This window comes from Phaethon aethereus (assembly GCF_964289735.1).
Source record: "Phaethon aethereus genome assembly, chromosome: 1".
NCBI classification, from domain to species: Eukaryota; Metazoa; Chordata; class Aves; order Phaethontiformes; family Phaethontidae; genus Phaethon; species Phaethon aethereus.
The window spans coordinates 93,897,656-93,920,004 of record NC_138575.1 but is presented as its reverse complement, the minus strand read 5'-3'; the positions used below and the strand labels follow the sequence as shown (position 1 = coordinate 93,920,004).

At 43.3% G+C, this 22,349-nt stretch overlaps 1 protein-coding gene across 1 annotated transcript; it reads left to right on the top strand.

Annotated features, from left to right (window-relative positions):
• Positions 1-10,281: 10,281 nt before the first annotated feature.
• CLDND1 (claudin domain containing 1) lies at positions 10,282-12,803 on the top strand (the record flags this gene model as incomplete). The annotated part of the gene is made up of 4 exons (XM_082004020.1): positions 10,282-10,570; positions 11,852-11,959; positions 12,336-12,473; positions 12,583-12,803. 4 exons carry the CDS (start codon positions 10,282-10,284, stop codon positions 12,801-12,803), a joined length of 756 nt encoding a protein of 251 aa, XP_081860146.1.
• Between the last annotated feature and the right edge of the window lie 9,546 nt (positions 12,804-22,349).

The following is a 22,349-nucleotide window of genomic DNA, read 5'->3' as shown; positions in this document are numbered from 1 at the left end:
CTAAGAGTTGTGTAAAAATGCCCGAGTATCTTACAGTTTTCAGAAGTTATTTTTGATAGTTTCACTGCAGAGGTACGTGGTGTCATCTTTGCTTATTTCTGCTTCAAGGAATGTGTTCCAGTTTTTTTCTTGCAAGAAGCACTGCAAAATAGAGGCATTCTTTTTTCATCAGTACTAGAATAGAAGATCAGCTGAGCCCTACGGTCTTCAGTATAATAGTTCTGCCTCTCTTGCAAAGATGGACCTACATGTTATTTTACTCTGCACTTAGATCCTAACAGCTTACATGCAGTTGCAAGCTTTAGAAATAGGGCACAAACTTCTCTCCCTCCATCTCACACCACTACATACTCCATCCCTAAATTCACTCCCTCCCTCTCCCCATCCCAGAGCAGGCAAAAAAATGAGTAGCTTTTTAAAAAGCTTAATGGAACCATAAAGATAAGCCATATGTACATGTATTCTTGTGTTTGCAGTTTCTCACTTTGTTTTATCCCTGTAGTTTAAGAGCCTGCCTTACCAAAATAAAAAATTAGATAGTAAACCTTTTCCAACAGGGATCAACTCTATTCTCTTGAGTATGCTCTGTATTTCTTGAATGCTCTAAATAGACTTGTGAATGTCACTGTGTGTTGCCTTATTACAGATATGACACTTCCTTATCTGGACAGAAAACTTGCAAAGATAATATGAGGCATTGTCATAAATAATGAAGCGATCTGTAATTAACCGAGTGAAGCAGCAGCAGGCGTATTTGTAGGTAGTCTGTAAGTCTTGTGGGTTTTTTATGTGGTATTGATTCACTTAAAAGCATCATGTAGGGTCTGACTCTTCCCAGAGCGCATTTCCCTGAGGTGGAGCCAAGCACTCAGAAATACTCATGACACACGAATTACCCTCACAACACTTCTGCATAGACATTCCGGGAGGCTCAGCACGTGATGTGCCAAGATCCAAGAGACGTAGAGAGGTGTTTTGTCACCAGGACAGCCTCTGCTGTCTCCTCACGCCATTCCTAGATTTCCCCAGCACTTTCCTGGACCTCCAAGACCTCACCAGACACATGTAAAGCCTTTTCCCAAACAAAATTTTCTGCCAAAGCAACAAGCTGCTGGCTTGGCTGGGTGTACGTTCTTCCATTTGGGGTACCCATCTCGTCTAGCCCTTGACGCAGCTCTGTTGAGGCAGCCTAAAAAAATGCAGCCACGGAGCGCTGAGTAGCTTTGAACCCGAGAGTGAACCTAAAGCTTTTGTAACCACATGCTCACGACTATAATCATGGCCATCAACTTGGCCAGATCTGCTTTAGAGCGTATGTTTCTCTGATGGTCCTACCTTTCTAAAATGCACTTGTGAAGTTGATCGTGTCGGTGTTTGTACCATTCCTTAAATCCTCCTCATGGGAAATGCTGAGGTATTTCCAACAGTAGCAAGGGAAAAGATGTCATGTCTCTGTTCACAGTTCTGCAGTGCTTGTGGTACATGTATTATGGTAGCCTTCTAATTTTATGGCAAAATCAGTAAGAGAGATGTGTAGCAGGACAAACTGCACAGGAAGTAGCAGGGTTGTTGATTAGTTTGTTACACACACACTCCCCTTACACATTTCTGCAATTGAAGCATTTCTGGTAGCAAGACGGGGGGGTTGTTTTTTCCAATTTTTTTACATTCTGTATTTTATAGGTAATTTAAATGAGGGTTTATTCCAACTTGGACATGTGCTTTTATATAAGCACAGGCATCTAGATAAAATAAGCTACATATCTGTAAATTATTGATGATGATAAATGCTGGGAAGTAGCAGAGGTTCATTTGGCTGTAAAAGAAAGTGCAGTAGTTTCTAAATTACTGTGCTTCAAAAACCTTCTGTAAGGAATAGAGATTCGCAAACCTAATTAAAAAAACAACCAAAAAACCCTGCGGAATTGGCTGAAACTGCCTTACTGTGCTGTAACATAGGTGAAGGCAAGCTCAGAGGTAACCAGATGAATGCTAACCGACAGAAGTTTCACCCCTGAACAAATAGAAATTTGAGAGCAGTAGTCTCCAAAGTGGCATGCAGGAAGAAAATATTTTTTGTACACTTAATTAAACGTATTTTTAAAATAGTGTTTATATCATCCTTTTTTTGATTTATATTTTTGTGTATGTTTTATAATGTACATAATATATTAGTACAGTAGCACATGTGTATAATTTTTTAAAAATACATATAATAGGGTTGCATGCTCAAAATGTTTTTACTGATGGGGTGCATGATAAAGTTTGGAGACCACTGACTTAGTGGGTATCATTGAAGTGAACCTGTGCTATTCATCATATTTGGAAGAAGCACATCGATAAGGTCTTCTCTCTGTGAAAGTTACGATCATGAGAGGGTTTTCTTAGCCTACTGTGTTCTGTGCCACAGACAGAAAAATACAGAAGGCATAAATAAAACCAGGGAGATGGTATAAAGAAGTCTGAGGGGAATCCACGGTATTTTATGCTCATTCCACCTATGTGAAATATTTGTAGATGGTGCCTAAAACACAAAACCTAAAACTGCCCTTTCTATTATTACAAAGAGAATATTTGTTGGGAGAGGCAATATCTTGTAGTACATTAGCTAGTAGCATTGGAAGAAACAAGCAGTCTTTTTGAACACCTTTTTCAGGTCTGAATCAGTAAGTCCTGAAGAAAATGTGATACATGAAGAAGGCTTTTTATTTGTCATTTCTTATCCTGTATCGACTTCATTTAATACAGATAGTTCCACCTCCTGCAAATGTTTACTTATTTCCTTAGACTGTGAGAGCTGAAATGACACAAATTTTGTGTGACACAAATTTTTTGCAACATAGTAGGGTTTTGCTTGTTTGTTTTGTTTGCAGCACTCTGATGTTAAACTCTTTGTCAGTGCCGAGAACTTCTGTTGCAGGTACTAACTAATGCACATGATCCAGGTCTGCTACTGAAGAAACTCCAGTTTTGCAAACAGCAGGAACAGCATTTAAGCTATAGTCATCAGCATTATTCCCTTTGTGCTTTCATGTGCCAGCTGCCAGAGTTTCTGCACAGTGAAACAAACTTTTACTTTGAAAACCTTCCCAAATGATCCTGGTTTGTAGCCAAACTGGTCAGCCGGCGGTTCTGCTGAGGCACACCGAGGAGGTGTGAAAAGAAGAAAAAATGAAAAAAAGATAGTTGTTAGCAACGAATGACTGTGCATTCATTTGTATCATTTTTATTGGGTTACTCTTATTATACGGAGGGATATTTTTCTGGAAAGAAAAAAAAAATCCAGGTGAAATCTGTAGAGAGTATTTGAAATTAAATAAATAAAATGAAAACACATCTCTTCCCTCTGGCTGTTTTCGAGCAGCTGCACACATCATATCGATCGGAGCAGATTATGAAGAAGAAGAGGCCACTGTAGTCTAATTCAATAATGGAAGTAGCAATGTCTTCAAAATTTTCAAGAATTGTTTCTCATTTTTACGAGAGGAGTTTCTCCTTTACTTCTAGGAGAAAAACCTATAGACTTGCCAGTGTTAGATAATTCACTACAATTTACAGTAAACTGTTCCAATTCTCCTTATCCCATGGCTTATAATACAGAAGTGTGTTTGGGTTTTTTTTTAAAGTTTCCTAGCTTCAACTTCTGACAGTTTTGCCAGATATACTGAAAAAAGCTTATTACCAATTTTTTTTCTCCCTATTACCATTGGATGTATTTTATGGTCTTGCAACTCCTTAGCTTTCTTTTCAATAAATTAAATTGACTGACATTCTGTGATATATTTCACTGAGAGGTTTTCTAATTGGTCAGTGATTTTCATGTCCCTTTTCAGGTTTCTCTCTATCAATACGTCAAAACTAGACATGCTATTTCAGCGGCCAGCAGCAACTCTAGATACGATGTAATATCTCTCCTCCTTGTGATTTCTGTTTATACATCTAAGCTTGCAGGAAATTTGGGGTTTTGGCCACTCGTAATCCACCGTGACCCATCTGTCCTTTCCATTTTGTGCTTCCCAGGATAAAGTTTTATGTCAGGTAAGTATAGCCTCCACTCTTTGCTCTTAAATGATTGAGCTCATCAGTGACCTTATTGAAATGCCTGTTTGCTTGCCCCCAGCTGCCAAGTGATCAGGTCACCCTGTACCAGTGCTCTCTCCATTTCATTATTTACCCTTCCCTCAGGCCTGGTGTCATCTGTGAGGTTTATCAATGATACTCTGCTTTCTTCCAGGCCGTCGATAAAGATGTTAAATATTTTAGAGTCTAGCATAAATCTCAGTCAGACCCCAAAATACATCCTTGTGGACAGTTACCTGACAAGATGTTGGTGAGACAGTTCCATCATCTGGAAAGGTGGGGTGTATAAGGCAGAGGTTTCTTAATTAAAAATAATTTCTAATTATTTTTTTAAATAAAAAAAATTCTTTTGTTGTGCCAAGTCAGAGAAGTCTCTTATTTCTCTGCTTTCACCTTTGCCATCCTCGCTTGCTACCTCATTGCAAAAATGCTTCCTGGCTGCTCTGGAAGAGGAATTTTGGGCGGGATCGTTCCCCAGAAGTCCTGAGAGACATGAAAACCTTGGATGTGATTCTGGTGTTTTCTGAGTATTTATTTGCTAGTTTGGAGGTTGGTAAAATCAAAACTGGGTGTGGTGGTCTCTCAGCAGGGGATTTATTAATCACTTGTAAGAGTCCTCTTGTAATTTGCGTGGGTATGTGTACCCGGGATCATGGGAAATGTCCAATTTGGAGCATGGGTGGGGCCGGTGTTGATTTTTTTTTCCTTACTTTGTGTTTTCCGGAGTCATTCAGGCAGGATATCGTGGCACCATTTTTACAAGCAATCGAGCAAAAAAGAAAGAAATGTGAGCCTTTATGGCTGGGCGGGGCGGGGGGGGGGGGTACGGACGACGGACACACACAAATAATTGAAACTGCTGAAGCGAGAGTTTGCAAAGTGTTTCTTCGTATTTCGCTAAAAACGCACAGCTGTACAGCAGGTATGGGATGCTGGGACCGTGACTCCAGCTCCATCCCAAGCGCCCGTGTCTCTTGCAGGTGTGCGGTTTCAGCATGAATCAGCGCTGCGCCTCACGCCGGACGAGGGCGGTGCGAGGCGCGGTGCTGAGGCGTGAAGGTGCGGGGCTGGGACACCGCGGTTTGAGCTGAGCCAGGCCTGTGTCAGTGGCGGCGCCCCGCTTTGGGATCTGAAAGTGTCTGCAGGGTGCTAGATGCCCTGCGGACATGCCGATGGCTGAGGGGAAAAGGCGGGGCGGGTTGCCCAGAGGCGTGCGCTGGGGAAGCCAGTGGGCGTCGGAAGGTGAGGGTTGGCCGCCACGGGGGCGGAGGGAGACTACAACTCCCAGCCGGCATCGCGGCGGTGGCGCAGGGGCGGGGCGACGTGGAGAACTACAGCTCCCATAGTGCCGTTCGGCTGGCGAGTTGTAATGTTCGGGAAAGAGAGCGGGAGAACTACATCCCCCAGGGTGCCTCGCGCGGCAGAAAGGGGCGGGACGCTGCCCTGGCCAGCGGGGCGGAAGCGGCGCGGCGGGGCCGGGCTGGGGGTGCGAGGCGGCGGTGGGCGGTGAGTGCGGCGCCGGGCCGGGGCGGTTTGTAACCGTTGAAGGGGGCGGTTGCTGTGTGTGGGAGGTGACAGAGGGGTGTGAGGTTGAGGCAGCCTCCTCGGGTTTGCTGCCTGCCAGTGGCCCCGCCGGGCGGTTGCTCCCCCTCGCAGGGCTGTCGCCTGAGAGGCCGGGGGTGCCTCGTCGTGGCGGTGGGGCGTGAAGCATGTCGGCACCGCTTGGGCGGCTGCGGCCGCTGCCAGAGCGGGGCCCGAGTAGCCGACGGGCTGTGCGGCTCCGCGTTTGCAGGGGGCGAGCGCCGTTCTTACGGTCACTTCCCCCGGTGGCTGCCGGCGCTGCCTGTCTGCTGGGTTGATCCTGGGGGGTGGGGGGGGGTTGTCATGGTGCTCTTGGCCTGGGGGCTTTTGAAATAATTTTTTTTTTTAACCCTTCTTAATATTTTTTCCCTTAATAAGTAACGCAGGAAGATTTCTGTGCAATAATTTCCAAGTGAAATGATGATCTCGGACTACTCGGTTTGCCTTTACTTCTAGGTCGCTTTTTTGTGAACTGGTGGTGTTGAAGAAACTGAATGAATGGAACAGTTAGGGCAGATCGGAAGTTTGCATTTCATGCTTTCCGCTTGCCACGAGACGCAAACAGCACTGTGCCTCTAAGTGACCTGGAATCACTGGAGCTGTGTGTCCTGAGGGACTCTGAGGACCTCTGAAGGTAAAAAACTGTTTGGTAGCGGTCTTTCCTAACCCTCTGTCACCCAGAATATTAGAAGGCGAATCCTGTTCAGTAGTTTTGCCAGCCCTCTCCCCACATTTACACCTTCTTTTAGGCCTTCTGCCTAGTCTGCTTTCCCAAAGAGCAGTCAGCTTGTAAGTGTGTTTTCTGAGAATATGCCAGCAAACGCAGCCTTAGTCTTGTGAAGTCAGGTGAAAGGAGTTTCTTAAATGTGGTGGCCTGCTGTTGACTAAAGGGAGTGACTACTGTAACAAGATAAAAAATATTCTTTTTTTTTTTGTATTTGTTTCCACCATGGTACAGTAGCTTCTTAAGATGCTTATCCATTCTCCACTCTTACAGTTGATTTTTTGCCAGAATACTTGCTTTTGTGCTGTTCTGTGTTTTTTCTTTTTCAGCTCTACTGACTTGCTCTTTTTTTCCCCCCTTCTATAAAGTACGTGCATCTAGTCGTTCCTTTGAATGTCGCTGCTAGTTTGGCCTTTGCATTCTCTTTTATGAGCTGGTGCTTTGAATTTTTTACATGTCTCTATAATATCCTGTGAAGCACTTCTGCATGAGTACCTGTTTACTACTGCCTTGTGTTGTCTTATATTCATTGCATAGCTTAGTTTCAGCCCTAACTTGTTTGAAATAACTTCTACTGTTAGAACAAAACGTGCTGTCAGTGCTATATGAACAACCCTTTTGTAAAAACAACCGAGGTTCTTGCTGACAGTCTATAAAGGCAAAGTATTTCCATTTATTATCAATCTTTATGTCTTTAATGTCATCTTCGTTAGTAGTAATTTATTTTTTGGTAAGTAAGCTTATTCTAAGGCACCTCCTACATATTGTTCTGCGTAGAACTTTTTGCAAAGTGTGGCATAATCTCATAAAATCATTGAATCAGTGTCTTTCTTCATGGTCTTCTCTGGTAACTATTTCCTACTGATTATGCTTACTGCTGCCATTGAGCTCTGCCTGGGGCTGAAAGGATGGTTCTTCCTTTAACAGAGCAAAGAAAGGGCACCTCTTTTAAGTGGATGTGTGTCTACTGTAAATGAAGATGCATTGGATATACACAGTGAATGGGCAGGGTAGTCGAGTCTACTACACTGTGGCGGGAAGAACTTCTAGTTCAAAATTTGCCTAAAGTGTTCTAGAGCTCTTTATCTCTTCTGTAAGTAGTTGAAGGGCTAGGCACAAGCATTGGGGGGCCCTTTATTATAAGGAATTGGGGGTGTGATCTTGCCCTTGCACTGTCTTGTCCATACTGAAAATCCATGTGTGTTCTTTGTGGGACAAATGCCACACAAAGCCACCTGCTAGATTTTGAGGGCTGTAGCCATTTCAGCTGCTTTCTACCTATCCCTGGAGCTGTGCATCACAAAGATTGTATGTCAGTAGATAGCCATGTCCCTTTTACCACGTGGGTAATGAACACTGGTCGGTGCTTTAATTTACTTTAATTTTTAACCCTTCATTTTGCTTGTGAACTGCACTTGGTTGCAAGCTGACATCAACTCTGCCAAGTCCAGTGTATGCCAATGCACAGAGGACTGCCCAGAAGCGTGTGGTTGCATTTTCATGCTGCTGTGATAGGGGTATTTCCAGCACTAGTATTCTGCACCTGGCAGCAGGGATGTTGTATCTTGAAAGTAAGATTTTTTTTTTTTGAGTCAGTTGTTTTCTTTCTGCATGTTAGGTACAAAATTGATAGGATTTTGTTATTGTAAGCAGTTATATTAAAAGGCAATGGCAGCAAACCAATGGCCCAATAATGTCCTGCTGGTATTCTTTTTCACCAAACACTACTCTGAGGATGGAGGTTGTAGGTTCTTGCAATTCCTCCTTTCAGAGAGAGCCCTTTCTAAAGAGTGGAGTCTGTTGCAGAGGGTTCCTCTTCCTCTTGCAGTCAGTGTGACTGCAGCATAGTGGAAAATCCAGACCAGCCTGCTTGCCAGCCTGTTCTGCTTCTTGCCCTGAGAGTGAGTTCCCAGAGGATCTGCTCAGCTCTGAGCTCAGCTGGGCAGGAGCCAGGCAGCACAGCTTTGGCCCTGGGGATGCCACTTGACCGTGTTTGTTTTGTGAGAAGTTTGTGAAGGGGAAGGGATCCCTCGGTGAACTCAGTGGGGATGAATACTGAGGTCAGCCCTGTACAGCAACTCGCTCTCTCCCTATTCTTGCTCACCCAATGTCCTGTGCACCTTGAGCTAGATGCTAGGGTATTGAGGGAGAATGGAAGTACATAAACACTGCACAGAGTATTTGCTTTCAAGTCTGGACTTGATTCTGTGTCTTCTAGATAAACAAGCCCAGATACAATGTTTTCTCCCCCTCAATATTTGTCCTAGCTTATAAAAGTTCACAGCTTGTGGATTATTGTGATATGCAAACTTTGCAGTGTTTTAAATGTGTGCTGCTTGTCAGTTCACCAAAAATCAGTTATGTTCTTCCTCGTTGCTAAGGGTGTGGTTAAATGTGGCATACTCCTTGTAATATGCCTCCTTGACTATGGAAATTAAGCTTAGGATATGATATGGGTCCACATCATCTCTCCTCCCCAATCCTGTTAGCCCGTTTCAACCAAACAGAGAAGCAGATGGGAGGGAAAAGAAAAAAGAATGGCATTGGTAGCAGTAAATGTCGGTGCCTTTGAAACTCTCTGCTTCAATTTGCACCTTGTTTCATAGTTCAAAATTTCTTATTGGCAGGTCTGACTTAGGGCTGGTGTTCTTCTTTGTGAATGTTGTGTGTTAAGACATTTGCTGTTTCTGGTTGCCGATCATTCAGTTGCAAAGAAGCTAGACCAAAATACTTTGATCAAAGTATGTGGGAGAAGGGAGGTAGAACAAGCAATAGACAAGAGCTGATTAGATAGTAGCTCATGTAACCAGACTAGCTCTAGCTGCTGAGTTAACTTCAACTGAGATTTTTTTTTTCCTTTTGGCAAGTGCATCAAGCCTGATTCATCATAATCCATATATTTAATGAAGCACAGAAAACACGTGAGCACAACAGGCATCAGAGAGTCCTCTGACACATTGCATTGTCTGCAAAACATTCCATGTGTTAATCAATTACTCATTAAAGTCACAGTATTGTCATGCGGTTGGTATCTGTATTTTCCCATGCCTCCTATGAATTTACACTGTTTGTGAGCATGACCCTGCAAAGGACAGCATAAATGATCCCAATACAGGGAGCCAGAGCAAGGTCCTCCTACCAGTTCATGAAGGCCTTTCAGCTTTGGGAGCTCTTGTCACCCTGTTCCCATGGAGCAGGGCACCACCCCTGCATTGTTGTAGTTCTTCAGAAATACCACTGTATGTATTGTGGCATTATTGCAGCATTTATTGTAACTTCTACATTTGTCTTTTGGTGCTTCCTTCACGTTCTGTCTCTAGTGCCTACCTACATTTCTTTGCTTCCCTAAAGGCATTCCAGCATCTTGGCATGGCTGCCCTTTGTGAACCATCTAGAAGAGCCTTTTTGGCTTACTTGTGGTTCTTATCTTTGCTGTAAACACAAGCTGTGAAAGCCGTATGGGATGGCAGGCTAAAAATAACTCCTTGCTAATCTCTTAAGGAAAGATAAGTCTGCTGCCTGGGTACTGTGGATGGATTCTCTGCAGTTCCCTACAATCAGGATCACAAATGGCAGTGAGCTGTGCCATCTGCTTTGGCGACAGAGTTGCTGTTGCTCTGTCAGTTGCTGTCTCAGAGAGAGAGCAGCCAGCGCAGCGTGGCTGGGAGAAGGGCGATACGCGTGCCTTGAACTCGCAGATCCAGTGGATGCTGACTAGAATTGTAGACTTGCTCAGTTATTCCTTTGATTCCGGCACATTGGAAAAGGAAGACATACGTATCCTGAGGGGACATTGCATAAGAGGAATGAGTTTGACACTGCTAGGATACCTTTGCATTTACTGTCAGAGGAGTTACTCACTTGGCCCTCTCTTTCCTTACAGCAGTAAGGAAGCAATGATGGATAACCGTTTTGCTACAGCACTAGTAATTGCCTGTGTTCTCAGCCTCATCTCCACCATCTATATGGCAGCTTCCATTGGCACCGACTTTTGGTACGAATACCACACCCTGTCCCCAGCTGAGAATGTTAGTGAAGCTGGTAGGAGCATCTGGGAGGAATTTGTCAGTGACGAGGCGGATGAGAAGACCTACACAGATGCGCTCTTCCGGTGCAACGGCACGGTTGGATTGTGGCGGAGGTGTATCACTGTACCTAAAAACTCTCACTGGTACAGCCCACCAGGTATCTCCTGAGCAATTAACGCTTCCCTAGCTTGCTTGGGGTGGTGTGTGCTAACTTCCTCACAACATATGCGTGCCACTTTGTTCCTCCAGAAGGCTTATTTCTAGCTTACATGTTTGTTTGTTCTAATAAAGACAGTCTACATTTTTAAAGAAGCGAAAGACAAAATGGTCTGTGGGTGTCAGTAGTACAGACTCTAGATTTGACACATGATACTTGATCTAAATTTAGTCTGGTATAATTTAATTTTTCTTTTGCACCTGCTGTCCAACTGGGGATACAGTTATAGTTGCTCTGCCAGTCACAGTGTTTTTAGGAGAGGTCTTGGGACACAGCAATGCAATAAAGATACTACTTTATCAAGGGGGCACTTGCTCCTTTTAGCTAGTCATTCATTTTTCTCATGTCACAAATGTCCCACTGTTGCATCAGCACATTTTGGACTCCTTGTACCAGGTGCTGGATATAGAATGAAATATTTGTATTCTTCACAATGGCTGGGGGCTAAAAAAGTGTAGTAAGCAGTTATTTTAATTGCTTCAAAGAAAATTTTGACACATATTGTGTCTGTGTGAAGCCCTTCATTTTGAACCCTCTTTAAAAAAATTGTACTTTCAAACACTTTTCCTGGAGAAAAAATATTAAGTACTTCAGGGTGTTTTTTTTCCTCTCTAATGAAAATGTTTATTTTGGAAAACATTTAAACCAGCTCTATCAGTTGTATTCTCAAAGCAAAATCTAGCTGAGGCATGAAAGGGAGGAAATTTAGTATAAAAAAGCAAATATTTTATGTTCTTTAAATAGTCCTTTCTACCCCATTTTTGAATGAAGTGTTTGCTATGATACTACATTCTGGAGATAAGAACAGCTCAGTTAAGCGACATATATACATTACTCTTGTATGTAACATAATCTCATTACATACAAGAATATATAACTATATAGTTGAGCATCATATGCCACATTTCTTTCCCAATCTGTCAAGCATGGCCCAGTTCTCTGGATAACCCAGGTAAGCTTGAAGATTCTGCATGTTTGAATGCTGTCCCTCATTGTAGTAACTACCTCACGCTGTGATAAGCATAAGCAACTACCTATGTTATGATAAGGCGTCCTACAGATCTGTTTTGAGAGGTAATTTTTTCTCTGAAATGTTTTTTCTCTGGAATTTTTTTCTTTGAGGAGCTTCCCAGCTTTAAATGGTTGGGAAAGGAGGAATTGAAGGGGGTGGGTGGGAGAGAGATGCCTAATGGTAACTTTCTCTTTTTTTTTCCCCACCAGAAACTGATATGACTACAAACTGCATCAGTTTTTCCCTCTCTGACCAGTTTATGGAAAAGTACATAGAGCCTGGAAATCACAATAGTGGCACAGATTTGAATAGAACTTGTAAGTGTCTTTCACTTCTGGCAGGTAAACAAGCAGAATGAAAAAAATGGTATTTCTCAAATACAGACACTAGTGAGGGAAGCATCTGTATCTTGCTCTGCTTTTTTTATTTCTTCTTTCACAGTAGCATAGACAGTAGGTCAAAGTTTAAAAGGAAAACTTAAGTGCTTTAGCAAAGGTTTTGCCCATGAATGCAGTACAGAAATTTGTCAGTTAAGAACTACTGTAGTGGGGCCTTTGGTCCTTTTTAGCTGTGAATGTAGAGCGTCTGATGACACAGAAGCAGTGTGGGTAGAAGGAAATGTAAGATAGTGGGAGAAGATCGGATCCTAGCACATTTTTCAACAAACTTGTTTGGTGTGTTTTTCATGTGCAGATCTCTGGCGGTTACAGTTTCTCCTGCCCTTTGTCAGCCTTGGCCTCATGTGCTTTGGGGCTCTGATAGGGCTCTGTGCTTGTGCCTGTCGCAGTCTTTACCCTGCCATTGCCACTGGAGTCCTCCATTTCCTAGCAGGTAGGTCTCCTGCCATCCACCACTTAACCCTCCCTCCTCCAGAAGCTCATAGTGACAGCCAGAGCACTTCAACAGTGACCTCATTGTGCTTTGCTGCTTCCTTCCGCAGGGCTTTGTACGCTGGGCCTAGTTGGCTGCTACGTAGCTGGGATTGAGCTGCTTCACAAGAAGCTGCCCCTGCCTGATGATGTGAGGGGTGAATTCGGCTGGTCCTTCTGCCTAGCCTGTGTCTCGGCACCTCTGCAGTTTATGGCAGCTGCTCTTTTCATCTGGGCGGCTCGCACCAACAGAAGGGAATTCACTCTCTTGAAGGCGTACCGTGTAGCTTAAGTGCTGCCACTGAAGTATTGGATTTCCATGTTATAGCCTCTTCTCCCCTCAGCCCTTACTACTTTTTTTTCAGTGAGAATTTTACCTTGTACTGCGTGCTTCTTGCCAGTTGAGACAGTTTAGCCTGCAGGCCCTGAAGACAAAGACCTCTGGGCTAAATGACCAAACTCTGCCAGAAGTCTGCAGAACTTGAACACGTTTTTAAATTGCTTTTTTTAAAAAAATATTATTATTATTGTTATTATTTTTTAAGCTTAATTTGGCTGTTGAATATCCCCTTGGTAAGGTGTATATGCCCCTTCCTAATTTTATTACCTGGTCAGCCTGGAGGAAATAGGAGTCGTGGTGTGGGGCAGAAGAGAGATAGGAAAAGAAAAGATGCAGATAGGCAAGAATGGGAACCGCAGTGCACAAATAATAGATAATCAGGAGCTGTCTGCTGTGTGACCCAAGCAGACAGTACCTATGGAGAGCCATGGGGGAGCTCAGAAACCTCTGTTATGGAAATACTGTAGCTAAATCAGTCCTGTAGCTTAGCTTCAGGTCACTTACTCTCGCTAGTTTGCTACTTTTTGTGGCTTCTGTCAAAACTGATGCAGGCAGAGTAGCCGGCTGTGGGTGTGCTGCAGAGCACACCATCCTGAACACAGACTCTGTGCTTGCCTTTGCCGAGGAGCGGGTAAGTTGGCCTGTGTGGAGCTTCATGCTGCTTTAGCTGCACTGCTTCCAGGACCCAGGCTAGTTTGGTATCTGCGCTACGTGTGATTGTGCACTCTAATCTTAACTTGTGGTGCTTTTGCTTGCTGTGAAATAAGGCTTTCCTCTCTCTTGTGTTGTAAAAGGACCCCTCACAATTTTTTTTATTTTTAATTTGGTTTAGTGTATGTGTGTATATGTACATATATAAACTTTTTTTAAAGCTCACCTATTTATCCTCTATAGCACACAACAGGGTTGTTTTTTTTTTAAAGGTGCTACTCTTTTCCCATCTTGCCCCAAACCTATTGTTTAAATGAAATAATAATAAAAAAAAGCTCAGAAGTTTTCAGCGTTGCATGAATCTGATGGGAGGGTGTGGGAATGGTCTGAAGTGAATTTTACTTGGGGGAAAGAAAGCCAATGTCTAGATTGTTCTCTATTTTCAGGGAAATGTCACCAGACACAAAGATATTTGGTTAGATTTTTTTAAACTCTTGGGCTTCTGCTAACTTAAAATTTTCTTCTGCTCATCATTGGGAGGTGCAATACCTCCTAATTTCTAATTAGCTCACAACTTCTGCACGTTTCTTCTAAATCACTGCAACTCTAGCCAGACTGGTTGGCATGTCGTATCTAAAAAAAAAAAATGTTCTGAGACTAAATTGCTTAATTCTGAAGCCTTAACTCCCCTCATTTACTTACTCCATGCTTAATAGCAGAAATATGTCTTAGAAGAAATAAATCCTGACAAAATGAGTAAGTCTGTGATAGCAAGGATTCTGTGACCTACTGTTGGTGAGAATGACACAAATACAGATTTTTATCTCATGGCGGGTTTTTTATTTTGTTTTGTGCTTTTTTGTGGTTTTTTTTTTTTTTCCAGTAGGTGCTTCTACTTGGGTTGTGTTTGCTGGGTCAGCAAACAGCCCTAGTCACTAGTTCCCTGAAGATCAGGAATATCTGCTAGTATTGTTTCTTGTTTTCAATCATATGTGTGATAGGGATCAACCTACTTCTCCTTCTATTAGGATCATTGGAATATTTACAAAATGAAACAAGGATGATGATTAAAACCAGGATCACTGAAAAAGCAACAATGGGCTGTTCAAGATAATACTTTTTTTCCTGCTGTTGTGTAATTTTTCACCTTCCTTCCTAAAACAGCTTCTTTCCCTCTTTACAATGTGTGGGTCAATTCGAACCCCATGAAAGGGGATGTGATACTTTTGTGCAGCATCTTCCAGTGCTGCTGATACGTACTGATATGGTGCTTTTTCAGAGTCATTAGTTATCTCTGACTTAGGTAGATAAGGCCTAGCTGCTCAGCTTGTCTGGTTCTTCATTTGTCAGAAATACTAGGGCATGCAAGCCTCAGCTTGGGTCAAAAGGACAGGAAGGTGGTATTCTGCACTTCGAGAGGAAACACCGCTGGTTATTTCATCTGGTACAGTTTTTGGAGGTGGTTTTTTTTGCTTCTCTCAGGAACTGGCAGAACAATCATATCTTGTGATTTTGATTTGAGCTGACGTGCGGAAAACAGACTCCACAATCTGTAAGATTGTAAAGTAGGTATGTTTATTCAGCGCTGGGCAGCACGGGGGGTAGTCCCACCAAAAACCGTGCGTGCCCAACGCGGCACTTACTTCAAATATATACAGCAAAGTGTTGCATATACATAAAGTTTAGCAATATACCTATACATATGCATGATCTATCCCCGCTTCGTATTAAAATGAGTTCTCCTCCCATCTGCACTTGCGTGTTGCCTCCTGGTGGTGGTCGTCGGGGGTCGTGGGGATGAAGGCCGGTGGTTCCTCTTCATCACCGCTAGTAACCTTTTGCCTTTGCGCAGGCTCCGTTGTTTTTTGGCTTCTATCCAAACCGCAGAGTCGGTTTTAGCTAGTTTCTTGAGGTAAGTTCTTAATTCTTATCAGGGACCGTCCTTGTGGGGAGCCACAAATCTTCTTGCTCCTTTCAGTTTATCAGGACCTGTCTTTGGGAGGAACTACAGTTCTCCTGCTTTAACTACTTCACACAATAGCTAACAAGATTTCAAGCTTCATCTACTAATTAACTTCTCTCAGAGCAGTGGGAATCCTGTGCACTTGCTCTTTCCTCTTCTATCAGCGCCTATTTTTCTGAAGTGTAAATCTCAGTTTTTAAACATTAACATTTTTGCTATCAAAAGAATGACTGTTATGGAGTGAAAATGGAATGTTAGAGGTGCTGTCATTCCTCTCTTGATCATTTTAAGTATCAGCAAAACCAAGATTGCCTGCTTTTGTGTGTGTATCAGTTAAATGCTGCTGGTTTTCTCTGCTCTAAAATGAAGAGAATCTTCCTGCCCGCCCCAGTGCTGTCACGGTGGCAGCCTAAGCAAGTGGCTGAACTCTCCTCATGGGCTTAGAGAAGCCCATAAAGATTCTGTCCCCAGAATCTGAGGTGGGCAAGCTGCATTTGTCCTTCAAACATGCCCTTATATGACAGTGTTTCTTCTTCACAGGCTTGGGCTTCTTTTCCAGCCAACGCTGTGAAACCTCTAGGAAAGCAGGACTAGCAGAAAGCTGCACAGAGCAATGAAGTGTTTAGTCTAGGTAGCAGCCTCTTCGTATTTTTTCCCTCAAAGTGACATTTTGTTTGTCTTCCCCCCCCCCCCCCCCCCCCAGCTCCAGGAAGCTCTGAGAAGGGGCTGGTCAGTGAAGCTGCAAAGAGGGGTTTTATTATTGTGGCTGTAAAGATAGCTCCCACTGCTATAAGAAGAGATATTGCTGAAAGCTGGAGAACCATCAATCTCGTTCCCTTTCTTCAAATAATAAAAAAGCAGTATAGAGCAAACACAAAAAATTGCTTTGTTGTGTAAGGGGGACAGTTCGCCACTTATGAAAGGAGTAATATGTTGTGGGTGCAAGTGATAGCAGAATCTTGGATGACCCAAGAGGCCCTTCTAATCCGTTGTCGTGCCAGCAAGTATGTGTGGTAGTCTAGTTTTCCTTCTGGATTGTTTGCTGGCCGGGTGGTCCTTTCCTCATGGAAGGTCTGTGCAGTCTCTTTGCTACGGTGGTAATGAATGCCTCCTCTCCTCTAAAATGTGCTGAAGTGTGTTTTGAGAAAGGTGTTTGGGTTGTTTGGGGCTTTTTTATCATTTTTTTCTGTTCTTTGTCACTTATGATTGGCACACAGTTACGTACCATCTCACAGTCTGTCTCTTGCAGTGCTGTCATAGTTCTGTGATTCAAGGCAATGACTTCTGAAAAGCTCTTTCCTGCTCACTAGTGTTGTGTCTACTCAGCCAGCTCCTGCTATTCAAAGAGAAAATGTGGAATGTCAGCAGCTTGCCATCATTATATTTCGGGCCGATTGTCCACCTGTGTGTGTGTTTCCTGCTTGTGTAGATTGTGTATCTCAACAGAGAGAGGTTAACATCTTGAAGCTGTCTTGTTTTGGGTTTTTTCCATTTTCTCAGGAATAGCTGGAGTTTTGTACTATAGAGCTTCTGTATAACCTGGTTTCTAATAGGAAAAGATCAAAAGTTTGTGTGTTTACTACTAATTCTTCTATTGCTGTGGAGTATTATTCTTGCCCTGTGTTTTTAAACTACAACTTTAAAAACTACAGGGCATAAAGTGAAGGCTTTGTTCAAGTTACGGTTCAGATACGTGACAGTTGAAGAACAAATACTCTGTAACTGGAGGATTGTATAGGTATCTGGACAAGGCAGTAACAGCCATATGCAAAATTACATTTAAAAAGTACCTCTCTGCCTACTGATACCTGCCAAACCTGTATTCAAACCTATGACCGCTGAAAAAAATCTGACAGCAATAATGTATTCCACTCTCCTCTCTCCTCTTCCCTTCTAAAATTACTAGTTTTAAAAATAACCATAGGGACAGTGTTTTATTGATCAGCTTAGAGCAATCAGTGCCAGATGTTTCTGTGCTTCCTGCTTTCTGTGTACAGACAAAGGTGGAGGAGATGATAGTTGATTTTTTTGCAGAAGATCTAAGCATCTCTCTAGCTTTGGGTTTTCTGAGGTGAAAGATTGAAAAATTTCAAGAAAACTAGAGCCTTCTGTTTAATCAAAATTAATTGTTGCTTAATCAAAACTGTACTAAAAAAAGTTAGGTTTTTTTAATAGCTGCCTTTCTTTTTCCTGCTTTCTCAAGTCTTTCATCTGCATCTTTCAAAGTGTTTCATATATTAAATGATTTTAGAATATTACCTTTTTTAGTTCGTTGTTTGCAAAGATGGTGATCTCCTGGTGTATTTTGTATCGCTATATGAGAAGAGGAAACCCTTACATTTGTGACTTTTTAATGGACCTACCCATTACATCTGTAACTTGGGCTAGTTCTCAATATCAGGCATGGGTATTTTAAAAAATCTGGAGTACCTATTAAAAATAAGATTGATCCAAACATGCTTAATAGCCTTTCAAAAAGTAATTAATGAGGGAGTGTTTCCAGAGCACTTTGTTAGCAAGGGCTCCTTCTATCCCATGTTATGACCTACCATGTATCTGGGCCTTTACAATCAGTCCGTTTTCTGTTCAGCTTCCACAGCCGAATGCATTTGAGTTTATTTTGCTGCTCATCAACATGATTGAGCCGTGGTTGAGGACCATCCCCTATGTAACTTCACCTTTTATCATCCTCACAATAAAAGGGTTACACTACAGGGCCTCTGTTGTTAGAAAGACGGAAAAGCCCTGGGAAGAAGCAGCATGTGGTCTCTTTGTGGAAGAACCGTCCTCTGGCTCCGTGCCTGGAGGAACCAAGGCAGACACTTCCCGGTGGAGGGAGCGTAGCTCTTTGCCAGTGCTTCGCTGTGTTTCCATACCTGTAAGCTCAGTGGTGGAGACTCGTGTTAGCTGTGTCAGTGTTGGGTGTCCTTTGCGCCGCGCCAGGCGAGCGATTTCCCAGCAGTGTCCAACCATGGTGTGCCATGAGTAGGCTCTTGGGCTAAGCTACCGAATCAGTGCTGCGCTGAATGATGGGGTTTTTCCTTCCTCTGAGGCCAAGTACAGCTTGTACCTTTAGCTGACTTGATTCTTTGGGAGATTTCCCTGCAGAGTCTGGTAGCTGACACTGTTGGCTGAGTAACCATGGCAATACCTTTTTATGTTAAATGGTTTCTGTGTAAACTCACTGAGAAACCTCCCTCATTATCAGACGATTTGCCTCTGGCAAACACGTAAAGAGCATCAAAGCTGGCTGTGTGATATGTTTACACTGAAGTTGATTTAACTGTTGATTGAATCCACCAGATCACCAAACTGATGTGTTTTGAGCACTGGCTGGATGAGACCAAGGAGTGTGCTGGAGCGGCAGTGCAGAGCAGGGGCTAATTTTCTGTGGTGCCTCAGCCCTGCCAGAGCCTTTCTGCTGATGGGTGATAGCAGACGCTGGAGAACTGGTTCCACAGTCTCTCCAGATCCTTCCTGGGGCTGAGCCCTGCACACTGGACCATGCTCCCTTACCACTGCCAATTCCCTAATTTAAACAAACTACTTGTACAGGTGATTTTGCGATCCCTGTGACTTTAAAGTCATTTCTCCAACCCTTGTTAAACTGCTTTGGTTGAGAAAAGGGTGGGGTTGTCTTCACCAGAAATAAGCTCTGCTTTCTGAGTGTTTTCTGAGGCTGTTGCAGGAGGTTTTTTGCATACAAATCCCTTTTGTCTTGCACTCAAGTGACCCTTTTAACCAGCCGGGTTTGATTTGCATTTTGATGTTTACTGCCACACAAAACAACAGCAGCAGTGGTATAAAACCACAGGGTCTGCTCACTGCTAGAACTGCTTGGGTTCTCTAAAGGTCTTCGAGTTCTGGAAAGTGATTAACCGTCCACAAATGATGAGGACATCTCGAATGGTGTCAGCGGTGGGATGCTGCTGGCGGAGTCACCCCTGCCTCTCAGTGCTGACCTGGGGGGTGAGGCAGGAGGAGCTGGCGAGTGGGGCACGGGCTGCAGTGGGAAGTGAGCAGTCCCTGAGAGTGGGTCGCAAGTGCTGGAGCAGCTTTGCTGTTCTGCTTGAGCCTCTGCAGACCTGCCCAGGAGCAGCACTCGGACAAGTGTATCGACTGCCTGAGGGTCGGCATGGACAACACGTAGGGATTCCCCCGCCAGGCCTGGGGTTGAAGAGGAGGCTGTAGCAGCCAGAACTGTCCTCTGCGGGGAGCACAAGGAGCGTTATGGGGCGAGGAAGCCAAACCTGTACTGGAGCAGACGGGTGTGTTTTACCTCCAGCCACCTTTGGGAGCTGACAGGAGTGTCATCATCCAGGCAACAAACTTGTTATTCCCCTTGTGTGTCTCCTTGCTTCCTTCTCCCAGCTCCTGTGTGGATTCTTCCCTCTCTGAGCTCTCGCTTTCATAGCCTCTTTTACCACAATAAATAAACTAGCTACACACTTCAGAGGCACGTAGGGCCATACTTGGAGGACCTTAAGTCTGTCCGTGTCCCTGTTAAACACCCAGTAGGGTGCATCTGAAAGCCTAAAGCCAGCTAATTGGAAATGCTAGGCACGGGAACGTGTGTTAGGGAGTGTAGCTATGGCCCTGAATGCCTTTAAAGCACTGGCACCCTTTTTAATGTGGCCTGGATGCTGTTGGTTCTGCTCTGCCAGGTGCTGAGCTTATGGTTTAAATTCTTTGCATCCAGTGTTTACAGAATGAGAAATAAGACCTTAATTTGTGGTAAAAGATTTACGTAGTACAGTCTGGGCTAAAGGAGCTCTTGTTCCTGCCAGCTGTCTGCTTCTGTTATGCTCCCAACCCTGGGTCATCTTCACCCCAGGAGATGCCAGTAGGGAGCTGACAGCTGCTTGATATTTGGGCATTGTTTGCGTTCAACAAACTGGCGAGGAAACAGGGATCAACTGATCGAGCAGTAGAGAAAACCCCTGCGGTGCCATCATGCACGATGCAAAGATTCTGGTCTATAGGTAAAGACAACTTGTGGGGAATATTTTTCCCTCATTTTCAGGGGCTGTATCATATATTCAGCTCAGGTTTTTCCTTTACTGCCAGTAATTTTGACATTAACCGCTATAGTTTCTAAAAATTATGGGAGTCCCCTTTGTCTTGTCACTGAAAAAGATTTTCAACAAAGATGTCACTAATTTCAAGCTCTCCGACCCAAGGAAAAATCCTGAGAGTTACCTGAAGCAGTGAGAAGTAAGTGGGACAAAGAGAGTCACCAATAATGAAGATTCAGGAAGATGAATTTCAGGCAAACGTAATGTTTTTGGTAGGTTTCTTATTCTGGGTCGTAGTAACTTGGGAAATGCATAGAAAGTGCAGGACGTAATTGTTCGTCACTTGACCGTGTCAGCCTTAGCTGATGTGTGTTAAGTTGTAGATAGTTGGGGGTATCCTGAGAGGAGTGAACAGCACCTCTAGAAGGTTTAGAAACCCTAATCTACAAGATAGGGAGCAATGAAGCCATTATGTAGAAGGGAGGACTTTTTGGGTGGGATGAGTAATGTTTTTTACAAAAGGAATTGATACAGACAGTGGCTAGTAGTTCTCCATGTCCACCAGTGACAGGACACGAGCTTAGTAGTAAAGGAGAACTAAAGTGATGGACAGAAAAAAATCTTAGTCTAGGCATGCTTAATCGTGAGCTGGATGATTATTTGTCTCTTCCAGCCCTATGCTGTTATATTCCTTGTTCAAACCAGCTTCAGGAAAAATTCCACCTATCCAAGGGCTGATCTGCTGAGTGTTATCAAGAGATACCATTTCTGAGGGACTTTCTTGGATTATTCTGTCACAGAATTTATGAAATACAAATGCTGGAAAAGGTAATTGAGCATGGGCCCTCAAATGATTGTTGTGGAATTCAGTGAAGATCCAACTACTTGTTTTACCTGTGGCACTGGCTCAAGATGTGTTCCAAAGAGTCACTGACGTGGATTTTCCTAAAACTTTAATTTATTGTATTTGTTTGAGGTGCATTTAATTTGCAGATTATTTAATCTAGTTTGAGACAAGCCTGAGGAAACTATGAGGTCTATGTATTTATGATTATTGTCCTTCCTTCCTCTTTAGAATCTATTGGCCGGTTCAAGCCAGAGTTGCTGAAATACTTTTTCTTACAAGTTTCCTGTAAAGAGGCCCCATAGAGGCCAGGGGCTCTGTTAGTGCCTCCACTGAAGGAAGCTTCGCCACCTGAGTGCTTACTAAACAGTCCTTTGTCTAGATTACTGTTCATGATCATCGTACCCTTTTGTTTTTTAAATCATCGATGTCACTCTTAGACAATGAATGAGACGTGTTATCTGTCGGGACTTCTGTAGGTGGTTTTGCAAGGGATGAATGAAATGCATTGGGACTGGCTGCTCCTGGTTTTAGAACAAACGGAAGACCAGCCCTGAAATCCTGCAGATGCTTGAGTGATGCCATGCAGATCTGGTCTGTAAAATTCAGTCTCACCTGTATATATATAACTGTTTTGAACCTTGGTGCAGCATTTTAAGAAAGTCAGTCACTTAGTGTAATGAAGTGTCATCACCTACTGATTCACTCTTCATAATATATGTTACATTAGATTCCTGTGCCATTTATGGTGTTTTCTGTAGGGGTGAAATGAGACTACACATACCTACTGTTTGTAGCCCAGAATTGCTCTCTTTTAGGCATTGATGAATTAGTTCATATGGAGTGACGTTAAGAAATTGTCATAAATAGGAGAATAAGAGCAGATGTTTGATATGCAGTGGGACTTCTTTTTGATGTTTGTTATGCTGAGTCAGGCTGAAATGAAAGTGATCAAGGGAAAGCATCAGAAATAAGAGATGACAGAGAACTTGACAAAAGCAAGGTTTGGAAAGTAAGTCTGAACT